Source organism: Erigeron canadensis, chromosome 2 (assembly GCF_010389155.1).
Source record: "Erigeron canadensis isolate Cc75 chromosome 2, C_canadensis_v1, whole genome shotgun sequence".
Classification (NCBI taxonomy): domain Eukaryota; kingdom Viridiplantae; phylum Streptophyta; class Magnoliopsida; order Asterales; family Asteraceae; genus Erigeron; species Erigeron canadensis.
The window spans coordinates 9,004,564-9,022,629 of NC_057762.1; the positions used below are offsets into that span (position 1 = coordinate 9,004,564).

At 28.9% G+C, this 18,066-nt stretch overlaps 1 protein-coding gene across 1 annotated transcript; it reads right to left on the minus strand.

Moving 5' to 3' along the window:
• Window positions 1-5,564: 5,564 nt before the first annotated feature.
• On the minus strand, window positions 5,565-7,973 carry LOC122589879 (F-box protein At4g35930-like). The gene is made up of 5 exons (XM_043762205.1): window positions 7,890-7,973; window positions 7,383-7,717; window positions 6,689-6,763; window positions 6,482-6,591; window positions 5,565-6,058 (listed from the first exon to the last, which is right to left on the minus strand). Exons 2-5 carry the CDS (start codon window positions 7,704-7,706, stop codon window positions 5,794-5,796), a joined length of 774 nt encoding a protein of 257 aa, XP_043618140.1. The 5' UTR covers window positions 7,707-7,717; window positions 7,890-7,973; the 3' UTR covers window positions 5,565-5,793.
• Between the last annotated feature and the right edge of the window lie 10,093 nt (window positions 7,974-18,066).

Below are 18,066 nucleotides of genomic sequence, written 5' to 3' on the forward strand. Positions count from 1 at the left end.
AAAAAGTGACCTTGATTTCAGTGATGAGTACGTCCTCGAATGGTCTAATAAGTGGGTTCCCAAGAAGTGCAACATCCTTGCGTGGACGGTGGTTATTTATAAGGTCCCGACAATGGCGGCACTTCAGACTCGTAATTAGCACATAAGCTTTTAGTGCAACACAGGACCGTTTTTCATGTTCTCGATCAATTAAAAAACTTGTGGAGATTCACAATTATGTAGGGTATAATGCAAACACGAAGAATTTATTGAAAGACATATATAATAACGAGTCATACGTCTGCACAATGGGGCGGCGGTGGTGGCGGTGACGGGTGGTAGGCGGCGGCGGTGGTGGTGACGGGTGGTGTTGGCGGCAATGTTGGTGAATGTAAAAGTAATTAATGCTAAATGAGGTAATTTAGTTATTTTAAAGATTGAGAAATTTATGTTATAAATTATTTCATTAAGAATATTATTTGTATATTAGGTGGATATGTATATCTATACTATATTATAAAAGAAATAGTGTCTTTTATTTATGGAAGTGTTGAAAATATGTAATATTTTCACTTAGCACCCCTTAAAATATTTCAACATACACTACCACATAACATTAATGATTAATTTACACTACCAATCCTTTATTCTTAAATATATTTTCATTAACCATTTACATCAATTATCCACACCACTCAACGCCGTCTCTACCACCAACACTCGGCCCCCCACTATAACGGCATTGTCACGACCACCGCCGCATTGCGCGGGTAACGTGCTAGTTTATGTTAATGAATAAAGGAGAGAGTTATTTTAGGTATACCCATTTATCTTTTGAGAATTTGGGGAAGGGTATTCCTTTTTATAAGGATTATATATATATATATATATATATTAAAAGAGTAGTTATCTTAATATTTTAAAACTTCTTTCAATTTAAAGCTATTTTTAAAAATTGACACATAAGCTTTTATCCCATGTGTCATTTTTATAAATTTTTATAATAATTATTTTATTTAAACATATTTAATGAATTCCAAAAATTCTATATATGGCAAAGATATTTTAATAAATTCTCATCAAATATAAATATTAATAAACTATTTTGGGGTTTATGAAATTTGTTATGGTCATTGTTTGATTTTGACCAAAAAAAAAAAATTATTTAGATTTTTACATATATAGTCAACTTAATCAGGTTCAATAAAATTATTACCATGTAAGTTTGTTTGTTACTCACACATATAAATTATACTCGGTAATTTATAAATAAATTTTTTATCATTAAACCAATTCTTTGTATTATCCGTGTCAAAATTATTTTCAAAAAATAAATTTAATAACCGCACATCATGCGGGTAAAACACCTAGTATATATATATATATATAGGAACGAAAAGAAATCTTCTAATACCGCAGTTAAGCGAAATAAAAGCTTTGGGATTTTTGTGGTGTAGAAATGAAGATAGACCTGGTGATGTAACTTCAATGTAAATTAACTCTTGTAATTTATCACTTTTAAAGTTGCGGGGGTTAGTGTAAATAAAATTTACCCTTCAAACACAAAAAAAATTGCTTTCTGAATATCTCAATTATTATTTGCATTAGTCTAATTTTAATAGATATCAATAAATTAATATTAATACATATATATATATATACTATGATTTTTTACCCGCATGATATGCGGTTGTTTTAAAAAGGTGCTTAATAAAGTGAGATTTGAGTTAAACTTGCTTAAAAAAACATTTAATGAGATAATCTTAGATTCTTATAATATATATATATATATATATATTAACATATATACATTCATTTGTTTTCTAAATATATAGTTTATTTAAAGAAAAATATGGAGTTGACACATAGGATAAAATCTTATGTGGCAATTTTTCAAATTAGTTTTAGATTGCAAGAGGGCTTTAAAATGCTTGGTTAACTATTGTTTTATAAGAGTTATAGATATACAATTACTTTTCATATTAAAAGTCGAAAAGAATTTGAAGATGAAATCAAAAACCAACTTTTAAAAAAAAATATGACAATGGTGTGATGTGTCGACACAATTATGTAATCTATATATGAAACTAATGTTGGTTTTTAGGAAACAAAATCAATTTTATTAATTTCATAATTATATTTTTTACATACCAATATATATTTAATATTTTTTATTGCATAAATAAATAAATATTGTGGAAAATTATAGAGATGACACATAGGATAAAATCTTATGTGGCAAATTTTAAAAATAGTTTTAAATTAAAGAGGGTTTTATAAAGCTAGGATTCCTATTGTTTAGTTTTAAATTAAAAAGGATTTTATAAAGCTAGGATTCCTATTGTTTTAATATTTTTATAGATATATATATATATACTAGGTCTTTTACCCGCACGATGTGCGGCTAATTAAAATGTCATTAATGAACGGAATGTAAGAAAAATAATCTACGACTAATTAAAATATCATTAATGAACGGAATGTAAGAAAAATAATCTAGATGTGGATATTTTTTTTTTAATCACAATCTAGATGTGGATATTGATAATTATTAAAAGTATTTTGTGTTAATCTATACAATTATATCATTTGTTGGCTCTTTTATTTTTCATATTATGGTTAACAACAAAACCGGTCAACAAAAAGATTAAACAACATGCGCTGAATCTGGACTTTACTACATAGGTTATTAAAAAAATATTATAACATATATTACTCTATTCAATAATAATACATAGCAACAATGAAAGTGGAAATATGTAGCATGCCTATCTATTCATCAAATGTAATTATATGTACAAAACAAAATACTAAACATGACAACAATTTATTCATATAACATACACATAAATATAATACGTATAGGTAAAAAACCAATAAGATAAATAAGAGAAATTCATTATAGTTTTTGCTTTTAGTTATGCTGAAGAGATGAAGGAAATACCTTATGTAGTGATGGAAAAAATATAATCTCAAACACAATCAAGAAATAAAGTATTTTATCTCCGTCAACCAATAAACTCATTTATAAAACTCAAGTAACAATTATTATCATTATATAATAGACTTTGTTTTGTGCTAGAATACAAACCAATTTCGGTTACTTTATTTTATATGTTCGGCCAAGAGAAGGAAGGACACGAACAACAAAATTGTTTTGTTATATATAATCAATTTCGGTTACTTTATTATATATGTTCGGCCAAGAGAAGGAAAGACATGAACAACAAAATTGTTTTGTTATATATAATCTAATAATAATATATTTTCATATGATTTCTAAATTTTGATATAGTTTATACATTTTTTACAAAAGTTTCATATAATCTAGCTATAATTTCAAATAGTTGAAAGTCCATGCAATTTCATGCTCAAAACTATTCCAAAAATAGATTTTTACTTTTTTTTTGTTTGGAAAACTTTGGAGTAAAAGTAGATTTAGATATAAATATTCTTTTTTCCATGTACGTGATTCTTTATGATTTTTATAATTAATATAGAAGTATAAGATTTGATTTGATATTATGAATATTTTGTATTTTTCATGTACGGGATTTTCTTTTAAAATATAGGAGTATGAGATTTGATTTGTTATTATATTGTTTTTATTTAATATTTTGTATTAAATTTATACAATATTGTTAAAAAAATATGGAGATGCCACATAGGATAAATCCTACGTGGCAATGTTTAAACATAGCTTTAGTTTTGAGGAGTGCTTTAGAAGGCTCGGTTAACTATTGTTTTATAATGTATATATATATATATATAATATATATATATATATATAAATATCTATTATCTATGAACACAAGCAACCTTTTGTTTAGAGATTTTCATATTTTTGTCGATGCTCGATGGCCTTCACTATATAATTTTAGTACAATAAAGCCTTTAAGAAAGTAGGCCAGAGGATAAATTGACAAGTGAGTCTAATCTTGAGTACATGGTGAGTAGTTTCCTTGTTCAATAAAATGATGGATGATCTCATGTAAAGGAATACAAAAACTAGGATGTTTGGTGAGTAAAATTGCAATATATGTCACCTGAAATTCAGCTGCTTTGTGAGGAAATGAGTATATGTGATTTCGTATTTTATTTTATTATATACGTTTTTTTATGTTTACTTTGACACAGATAAAACTAACATTTAAGTCAATAGTTTATGACCGGCTAACCTGTTGATAAGAGCCGAATGATCAAATTGAGATGGTTTTTATAGTAGAGTAACTTTGTTATGAAAAGTCATAATAAAGCGAATCAAATAATTTAAAAAATCTAAGAGATCGTTTGGTTCAAAATTATAAATGAATTTGGTGAAATAAAGTGAAGAGTTTCTCATTTTAACCCGACATGACAAAAAAAAAAATTTAATTTTCTTCCTACGAATTCTCATAAATACCAAGATCAAACAGCCCGTAAGAGTATGATGACCCAGGGCATTAGCTCCATATTTATAGAAAATGTAGGCGGGTATTGGTATTAATAGTGGTCAACAAAATAAAAATGAAATCTCTGGTTTCATGAGTCCAATATATAACCTATTAACCTGATTCATGATGAGTCCCTAGAATGATGAATTCAAGGATGACCTTGAACTGAAAATTCACTGGGCAACTTATTCTGATATACTAACTTTTCTTTTGTGGAACATCAATTTTGATTCTATGCATTAATATTTGCTACCTTTTGAATCTATGCATTAATATTTGTATATTTTCTAGTTTTGGGAATTTCAGTTTTGTAAGAAAGTGATCCTTTTGAGGTCAAAGTAGTTGTATACAAGTCATTTTGAAAAAGACATGTAAATAAACTCAGGGCAATGGGCATGCGACAAGTACAATTGTGTGCTGCTTTGGGTCAAGTCAACAACTGCGGAAGTGTTCAAAGTTTTTATACAGCATCTCATTTGAATTATTGGTTTTTCCAACACGTTTAGAATTTGGCATTGTATCTGAGGATTGATTTAACGTCCTGATTTACCGACCAAAATTGTTAGTAACCCAACCAGGATTTCAACAGTGATATTGTTGCTGAAGGTATGTGTCAGATTCGTAATACCTGTGACAACGGTATCGCTGTTGAAGGTTGCCTAATGTGATTAACGAACATTCCATGGTGGATTTAGACAGCCCGTTGATTTAAGACACAACAATACATTATGCAGGAGTTTTAACTAGTCAACCAAGAAGTTGTGGGTTTTTAAAAGGTATTTACTTTTTCACGGATACATATATTAAAAACTCAGACTTAAAAAAGCCTTGACGTGAGCATAAACCTTTCAAGTTCATCTAACCGAAGTACATGTTTTTATTTAAAGCATTTTCAGGTTAGCTTCCACCACAACCTTCAAGTCATTGTACGACCCATTGGGTCAGTATCAGCAATTTTTTTAAAAGAGGGCAAAATCAAAAGAATCATGCACCAACATAACTCAAACACAGATGAAATCATTTTTTCTCAGGCTCTCAGCATAACAGTTGCATCATAAGTGGCTCTCATAAACTTGCTGTTCAAAAGTGAAGAAAAACCATCCAAGAACAAAGTTTATAGTACTATCATAATATTTTCAAGAAGATCAAACATACTAAAAACATGTCCACTCAACATCAACTAAACAAAAGATAGACACGTTATTTATTCGTTCACTACCAAACTATCCAAGTAACCAATATCTTAGGCAGCCATCAAGCTGCTGACCACCACATCAGAATTTTCGAAAACTGCACAATGTACACTAACTACCTGGAATGGTAGGAACCTATGAAAAGAAATCACAACTGTACATGCATATAATAAAGGTTTATTTAACTACTACCGAAGTTTATTCTGAGCAACAGCTTGACAAAGCTCAAGTTCTTCATCAAACAGCACTCTGTTGGAAGGAAATGATCTGCATTTGGGTTTTGGCAGTGCAGATGGAACGGTGTACCTCGGTGGAAATGCTGACTCCTGGAATAAAACAGCTGCCACCTGGCGCATCTCAACAAACTTAAGGCGGGAAGGAGGACGAGGCCCATGCCTAGGTGCTTTTGGAGTTCTTGGTAATGTCAGTACTTTCCTCTTTTCATCTTCCTTGCTGCAACACATAACAAATTTTGTTATTTAGTAGTTGCCATTTAGATGTTGCAGTTCTGACCATTCAGTTATTAATGGGTTGATCCAGGATACTTTTTTTTTTTTTTTTTTATCTCTAACAGGTATCTAGTTAATTGAAAATTAAAAGCAAACATGTCAAATGGTTCGACCGAGTCAAAAGTCCCTTAAATGGATGCATAAACCACATACATCATTTCATTAAAGTTATAGTCTATTTTGTAATCGATTCCCTAAATCTTTATAAGTATGCAGATGTTTTGTGTAAAATTGGTTTCAGGTATACCCAACCAAATACGTTTTGACTTGCATATAAAATAATCATTTCTCCACGTTATTACTTATTAGACTCTACAGGCCACAATCCTTAAGCAAGAACGGACTTAATGAGAATTGATATACCCACCTCACAAAAGGCCAATGTTGCGTAGGGAGTGGTGTCATCGTATTCAACATCTCTTGTCGAGACCTATCTGGTGTTGTATAATTAAAATGAAACCTCCGAGCTACAATAACCTGGTTCAATCCATAAGCAGTCATTTTTAAAAGTTCTGCATAGAAATGACAGTTCCATATGTTTAGTAAAAATGAAACAACAGACAGAGATACTTACGGCCGTTCTGATCCTCTCAGAAACATGGAAAACAGCTTTAAGTTGGTCATGGTGCATATGGCAAAGTATTTTGACCTTAAATCACAAACAGAGATAAACAAATCAGATCTAAAGTAAAAATGTCAAAGATAACATTCAAAACTTTTGTCCTGAATACAACATAGACAATGCCAAAGACACACAAGAAACTTTTCAATTAGATCTAGATAACACTCAATACTTGAGCTAACCAGGGAAAAATCCCTTTTACCCATAAAAAAAAATAACTCAATACTTTCGCCAAACTCATCAATAAATCAAACAGCGACCACAAAGGGATTTTTCACTCTTTCAACAAACATCTTAACAAATCAGCTTATGATTGATAGTGTAACCTCAACATTATCTAAATAAGGGGCAGGGGAGTTTGTCCATTTTGCTCTTTATTCTGCTTAAGATTAATTACAACACAAAACATATTCACAAAACAAACCAAAAACGACGAACCTCTTATATTTCATCATGTCATTCTAATTCACAAAATCAAATTCAGGGGATGCTTAAGATTGGTTATTAAAGTGTTTTTCTATATGCAGATCATTTTTACGGCATTCATTCAAGCAATAACAAACATTAAAATGCTTCTACAGACATTAAAATAACACCTCAAAAAGCACACTTTCAACTCCTATTAGTGAAAAAAAATGAGTAATACCAGCAATTCCATTGGCAGAGACTCGAGGCGGGACTCATAATCAATAACCCCAAAATCAGGGCGCGGAGTGGAGGGCAAACTATTATTCTCTTTAAATAAATCAACAGGTGGTCCAGCAGCATATCTTGACCTTTCAGGAGATGATAAAATAACATGATTTTCATCAAAAATAGCAACCCTTTTCTTTCCAAGATCCATACACCCCCCTCCTCCTCCTGATGCCGATCCAGGCTCTGACCCTTTACTTCGTTTCGGACACTTTTTCGATTGACTCATTCGACGCTTTTGTTTCGATTTCTTCGATCTTGATAACACCTTCCCCATTTTTTTTTTATCTACCAAAATAGACTCAATAATTAAAAAATAAAAATTAATCAAAACATAACTTGTGGTGTAAAAATCTATTCCCTGTAAAAAAAATTTTACAAAAAATAAAAAAGTAACAACCAGTTTAATTTTGAAAAGAGCTAAATATAGAAAATGTATAGCTAATAATAGTATACGGACCTGTAGAAAAAATGGGGCTGCTGCTATGCTGTTGTTAGTATTTAGGGTTTTTTTGAAACGCCCGCCAAATTTTAGTGTGAAAATGTTTTTTTTGTTTTTGAGAATTTAATTTATAATTGAGAAAATTGAATATTAAAATGGAAAATATGATAGATCTTGATCAGTTAGAATCGTACACGTGGCGGGATGTAATTGGAATGATGACAGAGGCGTACGTGGGTTTTAGGGAATCCAAAGTCTTCGCTTTGTCTTTAGGGTGATCTTTCGGCCGTTATTATTGGCAAATAGATTCCTATTCGATGTACGAGAATTAAGTAACCAAAAAACACCGCTAGAAAAATTGAGAACCAACCATACGTCCATACCTCATAGGCTTTTATAAAGATTTAGAATTTACGAGTAAATTTTAGTACTAGTAGGTTTTCTTTGAATTTCTAGATGAGCTAGGTGAAACCCGTACGTTGCACTGGTCTATTTTATTTTCTACGTAATTCAACATAAATAACATACAATAAAAATATTATAATAACAAACAATGAATAGTTGTATACAGTAAACAAACATTTCCGAAAAAATTAAAAATAGAAATCATCAATAAAGACGTCCACAAATTGAAGGAATTTATAATTTATTATGTAAGAAAAGTTGCAAAAATTGTTGAAACTAAATCATGATTAAACATAAATATAAAAGGAATTATAGATGACTCAAAATTTTCCTACAAATAACATTTTATGTGGTGTTCGTATGTTTGTCATTGTTGTTTAAAATCAAAACTATTAATGACTATTTAGTTTTGATTATCGAAAAGGCAACATACACAATTAAACTCTTTACACTTTCCTACTACTTCTTTTTGTCGGAGATCCTTATGGAAGCAACCTTTCTACTTTTGGGTAAGGGTAAGACTGTCTACAACTCACCCCCCATACCCCGCTTAGGGATTGGGTCTTGTTGTTGTTGTTGTTGTTGTTGTTGTTGTTGAAAATGCAACATACAACTTGTTGATAATCATTGTTTGAAAATAAATTTCTCAGTATTGCTACCAAAAAGTATCGAAGCTTTGTCAACACGCTCATCAAGTTTCCTTACTGAAAGTTTGGTGTCATTACATAATCGATCTAGTTGATCTATGTTTATTTAAGTAATATAACCGGTACACTTACTTTTAGAATCAAGCGATGATTTGATATGCTAGATACTTTAATACTATTAAAAAAATCTTGAGTGTACAATTCTTCGTGAATCAAGCGATGATCTATCTTTCTTTTAAGGGGGTTTTTTTTTTTTTAAATATTTGTCTTGACATATATAAGAAAAACAAAGCATGTAAAAATAAAATTTAAAAAAAAAAAACATGTAAAGATGTCATTGTTATATGAAACACACATAACCTTGTCATATTATACATTTATGATATGTTTTATCTAAAAAATGAACTATTATATCTAATAGTTTAAAGTAAGAATGTAATACACGATGTGTAACACAAAAACAAATAATTTGACAGCAACATGTTATATTTTGTTAATAAAAAAACTTAAGAATATTTAAACCATAATAAATTAACATGTAGTATTAACAACATCATATCCCATTGTATTAAACGTAGGTCTAAAATCTAGTAGCCGACTATAAGAAGACATATATGATTATATATTTAGTGTTTATCAACTATATCATAACTATGATAGGATAAACTTTTTATTCTGTATCAATTATATAATTTATTAGTAGATGTATATAAAAAATATAGAAAAATATAAACATAATTAGGTGATTATATATAATTATTTAAATGTAGATATAAACATTTATATTTGCAATAATAGTATTAAGTTTACAATACATTAACATTAATAGTAATTTAAAAATAAAAAAGAAACTAAATGTATCACATATATAATGACTTGTTAATAAACTACCTCCGCCCGACAACCGGGACTACATGAATAGATGATATTTACTTATTAGTGTTATTATCTTTATATATATAGAAGACAGATGTGAAATACAAAAGAAAAAAAATTTTATCATAACATTAACGACGATAGATGTTCTAGTAATAACGTTGGTTAAAAATACCAAAAATAATAACTATTTTCAACCACGAAAATAAAACTCAATATGAAATACCGAAATTCAAGTTATTTAAAACTATCAAATTACAAATAGTTTTACAAAAAATATAATTTGTAGTCAAATTAGACTTGTTAAGTTAACAATCTCTTATATAAATAAAAGACAATTGTTTTTAGAAGCTTTTTTAGACAAAAATCTTATGTGGCAACTTCTTATTCTTTCCTATAAGTGTTTTAAAAATTCATGACATCATAAATCTTTTGATTTTTTTTCCGTTTGATCTTTATATAATTTAATCTAATATGGAAACCAAATTACTTTTTAAATTAATATATCTCTTACAAAAAACAAATCAAGACCCCACAAATTTTATGTCAAATTTTCCTTTATACAAGTAGTTATTCACGATTATTAAATAATTATGCTAATGTTAATGTTAATATTTTATAGAGTTATAGTATATTTTAATTTGTAGCTTAATTATTATTTTCTTTTAAATTGTAACTTAACTGAAGAAATATAATTATGAAATTGTGTTTATTTTATGAAATTTTTAGCTTTTATAATGATTTTTTTTCTTGAACACTATGAGTAAGTAATAATTTTCATAAAAAACTTCATTTTCTTTAACTCGAAGGTGTAGAGCAAATGAAAAGTTAATTGTCCGATATCCATTTAAAGGTTTTAATACATTATTATGCTTATAACTTTTTCTCTTTTTTTTTCCTCATTCTCGTGTATTATTTTATCACGTTTACTCATTTATGTGACATATAGTCAATGCTAAAATATTCAATTACATCATATTGAACTACTATTGCATTATTTGAAAGGACTGGACTCGATAACCGAAAACACAACACATTTTTTTTATACCCCACTGCGCCGCAGTGGGTTGAGCACTCCCCACTGCGCTGCAGTGGGAAATCTCAGACTCGAGGCTGGAAAAGCCCCACTGCGCCGCAGTGGGAAGAAAACAATTTTGGCGGTAGGTTGTCATTGCGCCGCAGTGGGCAAAACCACCCCCACTGCGCCGCAGTGATCATCAGTGTAGCAACCCTAAACCATTTCAACACATGACAAACTTGTAACCTTCAAATTTCAAAACAAACATCTTAAAACACATTCCAAAGATTGACATCAACAACATAGACACATTTTAACACAATTACAACATCAACTTGTTTCAAATCCCATGAACACCATCATATGGGTCATTTACCCATTTTGACACCATTTTTGCCCAAAGTGTAACTTCACAAATTTTCTAAAACCTTTACACCTGATCATTTACAATATTTTAACAAAAGTATGACCATCAAATCAAAATGTACCAAGAGCCATGAGGAGAGAGATTTCTAAGCCTCTAAACCAAAAGTTCGTCATTCATCCAAGAATGACCTAATACCTTCAAGTCTTGCAAAACCTTTACTTCTAATACTTCAAGCTTCAACCAACAACTAGTTCCTTCTTCCGGAACTACCTATAAAAGGGTAAACAACTAAAATATAAGCAAAGGCTTAGTGAATATACTTGCATACATTTACGAATACGAAGGAGGGCAAAGTGCAAGGACTTTTACATGTAACCTATGACACCATCATGCCACATTTACATGCTCACCTTGCACACTAACAACACATATATGGATCCATATAAGCTAAACAATCATAATAATCACATTTATCGGGATTCTTAGGCCCCGGAGGTTCTTAGGCCTCATATCATATCAACTATCAGGATTCTTAGGCCCCGGAGGATCTTAGGCCTCATAATCACAATGCCCCACATGGGCTCATGCCACATCAATTACCACACATGGATTTACAAACTTCAACATGAAATGGTCAAAACCACCATGGACAAAAGGCTTCAACATGATGTGGTCAATTGATCCAACTTATACATAAAGGTATGCAAATGTACTCACCTCCTCCGCAACTTGGAAAATAAAGCTAAAACGATAATGCACTACAAGCTTCAACCTATGATCATATCATAAAATACATAAGCTTACATTCACAACTTGACTAGCTCAACCTAGCCATTCTTAATCACTAGCCTTTTCTAAACCCAAAACCTAACCCATTTGTCATTGAGTTACTTTCATCTTTAACAATAACATTAGGTAGTTCAACCTACCATTTTCATCCATATATCAATAACTAGAAAAATTCATCTCTTCTCATTAACTAAAATTTTCACATGAACTTGTGAATTTCATAATCAAGCACATCACATAACTCAATGACAATTAGGTTAACTAAGGAATTGAGAAAAATTAACCATAATTCATATTCTAGCAAAAATCCCCAAATTGGTTCACTTCAAGAACCCTAATCTCAAAAGAAAGATGAAAACTAAATTAGGGGAATTCAATACCTCAACAAACAGTAAGTTAATGCTAGACTTAAGTTGGAAATTCTTCTTTCTTTATTTTCTCTTTGAAATTCGGCCACCACCACAAAACCCACAAACCCTAGGTTTTCAATTCTTGAATGAAGATTATTTGATGGTGATGATTATTATTATGATTTCTATCTTTAGATTGAAGGAATTAATCTTTGATTTTTGAAAGAAATGGGAAGAAGATTGCATGGAGAAATTATGGAGAACAAAGTGGGAGTATGAGTCATAGAATGGGAAGATGGCTGGCACTTCCTATGAGTGCCACGCCCCTTGTCTATTTTTGGTGGTACAAATACCCGCTATCCGCTAAAGTTCCAACTAAATTAACCCCATATCCAAAAATAAAATACTAGGAAATAAATTTAATGTTCAAAACTATAAAAAGGGTTAATTTTTTTTATCTTTAAATTCTTGTGGAAAGGGATTATTTTATTTCTCTTCTTCTTCAAAACCAAAAACAAAAACAAAATAAAGTGATTTACCGTTTGTTTATTATAGTTTTTCACACTTGAATTTATAATTGTTAGCTACACTTGAAAACAAAAGCAGACCGATGTGATATTTTTCTTTTATTAATTTGTTTCATCCGAGTGGGGAAAAAATGGGAATGAGATTTTTAATAATTCTCTTATTATATTTATATAGAATTGGCCAAAATTTCCTTGTTTTAGTTTACATAAAGTTATAATTTCTAAGGGAGGTAAGATTTATCTTTGCGAAATTTTAAAAGGGTTGTGTTCATATTGAGATTTATTTTATTATAAGTTTCTTATATGGCTCTTGTTTTTTTTTTTCATATGGAATTTTTTTCTTTAGTATAAGGCATTTGGTATCTTAATTTTGTATATAAATATCTTTTTTATTTAATAATTAATGGATAAATATTGTCAAAAAATGTGGTAATGCCATGTAGGATAAAATCTTAGTCGGCAATGTTTTAAGATAGTTTAAAATTGATGAGGACTTTAAAAAGTTAGGATTCTTATTATTTTAATATATATATATATATATAGAGAGAGAGAGATACTTGAATATATAATTTGTTTTATTATTATGTCTAAGTTTACTATTAAAAAAAGAAAGAAATTGTGATATAAACTATAAAGTATTTAGTCCTTATGTAACATAGAATGCAATTAGTGGATTACAATTCATTTTACAAGACAGAATTCTTATTCTTATTCTTTTTAAACAAAAACAAGAAATTTAATTGTTAACAAGATTATTGACTCGCGTAAATACGCGAGTAGACATATATAATTAATAACATATTATCATTTCATAACAACATATTATTTGATATAAACAAAAATAATAATAAATATTTGATTTTATATCTAAATATTTGATTTTTACATAAGATGAGCTATTTGATTTTAAATAATAAAAATCATATAAATATTTGTTTAGACATATTATTTATTCTTATATAAATAAAAAAACTTAATTTTTTCTATTAGTTTCAATAACATCTCTTTTAAGTTAAAACTTGTCATTATGTTTAAATCTTGAATCAATATAAAATTAATAAACTAGTTGATTAAAAGATTAGTTTATCTTAGTTAATTATTTTTTATTTTTCTTGTAATGACAAATCCTACTTATAATCTTAAACTATACGAATACTTAAAAAAAAAAAAAAAAACTTTCGGAAGCCCCTCCTAACTCCAACCCTCAATAATCCACCCATACAAACATAAAAAAGAAAAACTTACCAATGTCCCACTAATCTCATTGGAGTCACTGTTATTAACCAACGGCTCATATTTAATGATGGAATATTATAGGGGGAAGGAAATATGAGGCTGTTAGACATCTAAGTTGAGTGAAAAACCCCTCACATACCTGTTTTTAAACCATAAAAATAATTGGGGGCCAAACATTTATTCAAAATATTAAAATATTGGTATGTGAGGGGTTTTCATCCAAGTTGGGTGCATAATAGCCCCATAATCACTTTTCTCATATATATATATGTATATATATATAGGGGTGGGTTATTTATAATACAAGAAATCTAAAAAGTACAAAAGTAAAAGGTTATTCCTCCATTTTCCTTCTTCTCCAGCGAGACTGCCAACACCAACCACCACCTCCGGCGACTTTTCCGGCGAGAATCAGGTTCATTTTCGGGTAGATACGGTACGGGCGTTGCCCTCATCCGTTCTAAACTGGTTGTCAAGGGACGCATATAAGAATCGTATGGATTTGATGGGCAAATGGTGATGGTTTGCTATGGTACGGGCGAAGCCCTTGCTGCTGGCGTCGGAGCCGTGGTTGGGGTGGCCGGAGATGATGGTGGTTGCGGTGGTTGTCTCGTCGGAGAAGGAGGTGGTGGTTGGCGGTGGTAGTCTCGCTAGAGAAGAAGGGAGAAAGAGAAAGAACCTTGTACTTTTTGTACTTTTTTGATTGTTTGTACATATATCTTATTATTGATTTTATTCCATATTATTTAACATTTACAAAAAAAATATTAGAGCTATTTGATCTGGTGAAATTTGAAATTAACTTGTTTAAAATTAACTTAGCCATAAATTATATGTTATAGATATGTATATCATAGTGTAGTTGATATATCTATAACATAAAGTCAATACTTACAAATTAAATTTTTATAGATAAATTTTACTCTTTTGAAACCTTTTCTAAATTTTTATATATTTTTATTATTACCATACATTACTATTATTTAGATACATAATATTATATTTGTTTAAAATATAAAGTAGAAAGACTAATATTATGTTTTACCAATTTTAAAGTCAATGATGAATCATCATTTTGATCTAAACGTTGTAACTAAAAACCGAAACTCATCTAATGATCATCGTTATTCTAATAGATAATTTACGACTCTCTTATATATAGATGAATATAATATCATCTTTCACTTTAGTTTGAGTGAAATCGATTTTAAATCCTTCATTATGAACTATTATATTCAAAGCCTCTTTTCAACTATCATTCAAAATTTGTATGAAAAGTTCATTAAAATTTATTTAAAAAAATCAACTTTAAGTTTTAAAATATTTTTTAAAAGCTCATTCTACAATTTTTTAGTTTTTCTATTCTTGATAGATTATAATTCGTTAGTCCTAAACCCAATATAATTTTCATTGTTATTCCTAGCGATCGTCACTTTTTCCTTTTAATTTCTTACTAACCTATAGGTTTCTTTGTTTCCTCCAACGTATTTGTTGGTATATTTGGTCATTTTTGCATTAGTTTTATATAAATTGCAACGCATATTTTATGTGAATTTATATACAAATAAATTCCCGATCACATTACGGGGGAGAAAGATCGAAAGGTAACTTATGAGACTAGGGAGTTATGCTTTTTCTCCCGTCTCAGCTTCGCGGATGGGAGGAGCGCGAGAGCTGAGTCCTTAGTTATTAATTTTAAAACTTTACTATTTGGAAAATAAACATATAGAGATAAAGCAATATACAAATGATAGTAAGACTGAAAAAAAATAATGCATGATAATGATAGTAATAGATTAAAAAGAATTAGCGCATGATTATACATTAAAAAATAGCAATTATTATATTATTCTCTAAGTTTGAATTTAAATATTGTTTAAACTATAATTTTAAATAATTAATGTTGTGTTTGATCAATTATAAAGTCAATGATGATATCATCATTTTGATCTAAATGTATCTATATTTCCATATTAAGATTATATCTCTTTGTCGAAATAGGAGAGATGCGAAATGACTATTATACCCTTAATGAAATAATTTACACTATTAGTCTCTTATATTTTAGAATACGTTCACTACCCCTTTAAATCAATTATCATATGTTCACTACCCCTTTAGATTAATTACCTTATACATCAACCTATATCACTCAACACCGTCGCCATCACCAATAGTTGTGGCATCACCACCTGTCGTCAACACCACCAGACCGCCGTCATAGACTCACAATCACCAATACCGCATTGCGCAGATAGTGTGCTTTAAAAATTGAAACTCATCTAATGGACATTGTTTCTCCATTATATGATTTGGACTCTCTTATATATAGATGATGACAACTTTCATTTAAGTTTAAGTTAAGTCGATTTTAAAACCTTCATACTATGAATTATTTTATTCAAATCCTTTCGAGTTAATTTCAAGATTGGTTCCCGTGGTTTGTACGTTTTAGGAAGAGGGTCCCTATGCCAATACGTAAATGCTTTTCCTTCAATAATTTAAATATTATTTTTATTTTAATCTAAAAGTGAACGTAGATATTATATATTTTTATTATTAATCAATTAATTTAACAACCACGCAAAAATGATTTTTTTTATAATATAAACAAAGAAAAGAGTAAAAAAATTGAAATTGAAAATAATTACCAAATTATAAATCCCACAGAAAGCAAGTGGTGTCGAATTCATCATTAACATACATAATTTCCATGGTAGTATTCAATTAGATATATTGTAAAGATAAATTGTTTAAAAAAAATAAAGAAAGAGTAAAAAGAAAGAAAAATTGAAAAAAATTCCCGAATTATAGATCTCACCAAATGCAGATGGTGTCGAATTTAGCAATTACATGGTAGTATTGAATTCAATATATTATTTTTTGTTACATGGATAAAGTATAATTATTACATAAAAGTTAATTATATAAAATAGAAGGACTAATGTTGTATTATCTCAATAATAAATTTGGAAATAACATAATTTTTTATCTAAGGGTTATAATTAAAAGTTAGACTTTATCTAACGATCCTTATTTCTTCAAGAATTTAGGATCTTGTTATATATATACACTAGATTATTTTCCCGCATAATACGCGAGATAAACATATTAAGTTTTTATAATAATATATATTAATAGTTTTTAATAAGACGTTAAATATGATATACAATATTTTTATGCAAAAGTTATTATGCTGAAGGTGATTAAATAGTAGGATTTATATTTTTATATAATGATGATGTATTTTTATAATATGATATACAATTATGTACTTTTATATACTCATTTGAGTCAATATATACTTGATTTCTAATTCTAAAGTCCATGATATTTTTGTAATTTAAGTAAATTTCAATATTTTTGTTAACGACATAAAATTGCTTATTCGAAAAACTACATGGACGAAAAAAGTACTTTGGCCTATTATAATTATTATCTACTGATTATGATGTTAATATTATTCTACGACTTTGAAGTTTGAGCCTTATTAATAACAACACGTATAACAATTTTTATTAATTACAAATTGATAATTATGATCTTTTGTTTATTATTAAATTCAATGTTTGGTAATGTTAAGATCAAAGTTTGCATTTTATTACAATTTATATTTTGTATTTGTAACGAAATATATTTACAATGGCCTGGATTGAATCTGGATTGATTAGCTAATTACTTATATAAATTTCAATATAATCTATTTACTAATTTAATATCATAAAAGAATATAAGCTCTAAAATTTGATTCTAAGCAGCCCTTTATTAGTTTAAAGGCAATAGAAAGAATAATGACTTAAATTAGAAAAATCTACATCATACAAATTGTTTTAGAATCTTTTAAGTTTGAACAATACAAAATCTATATCTATACTCCCTTATAAAGAGTATTGAATATTTTAAAATTCAGCAATTTTTTTCTTCCCAAAATACCCCTACTTAAACATAAAACTCTTATATACCCTCCTTTCCCCATTCTC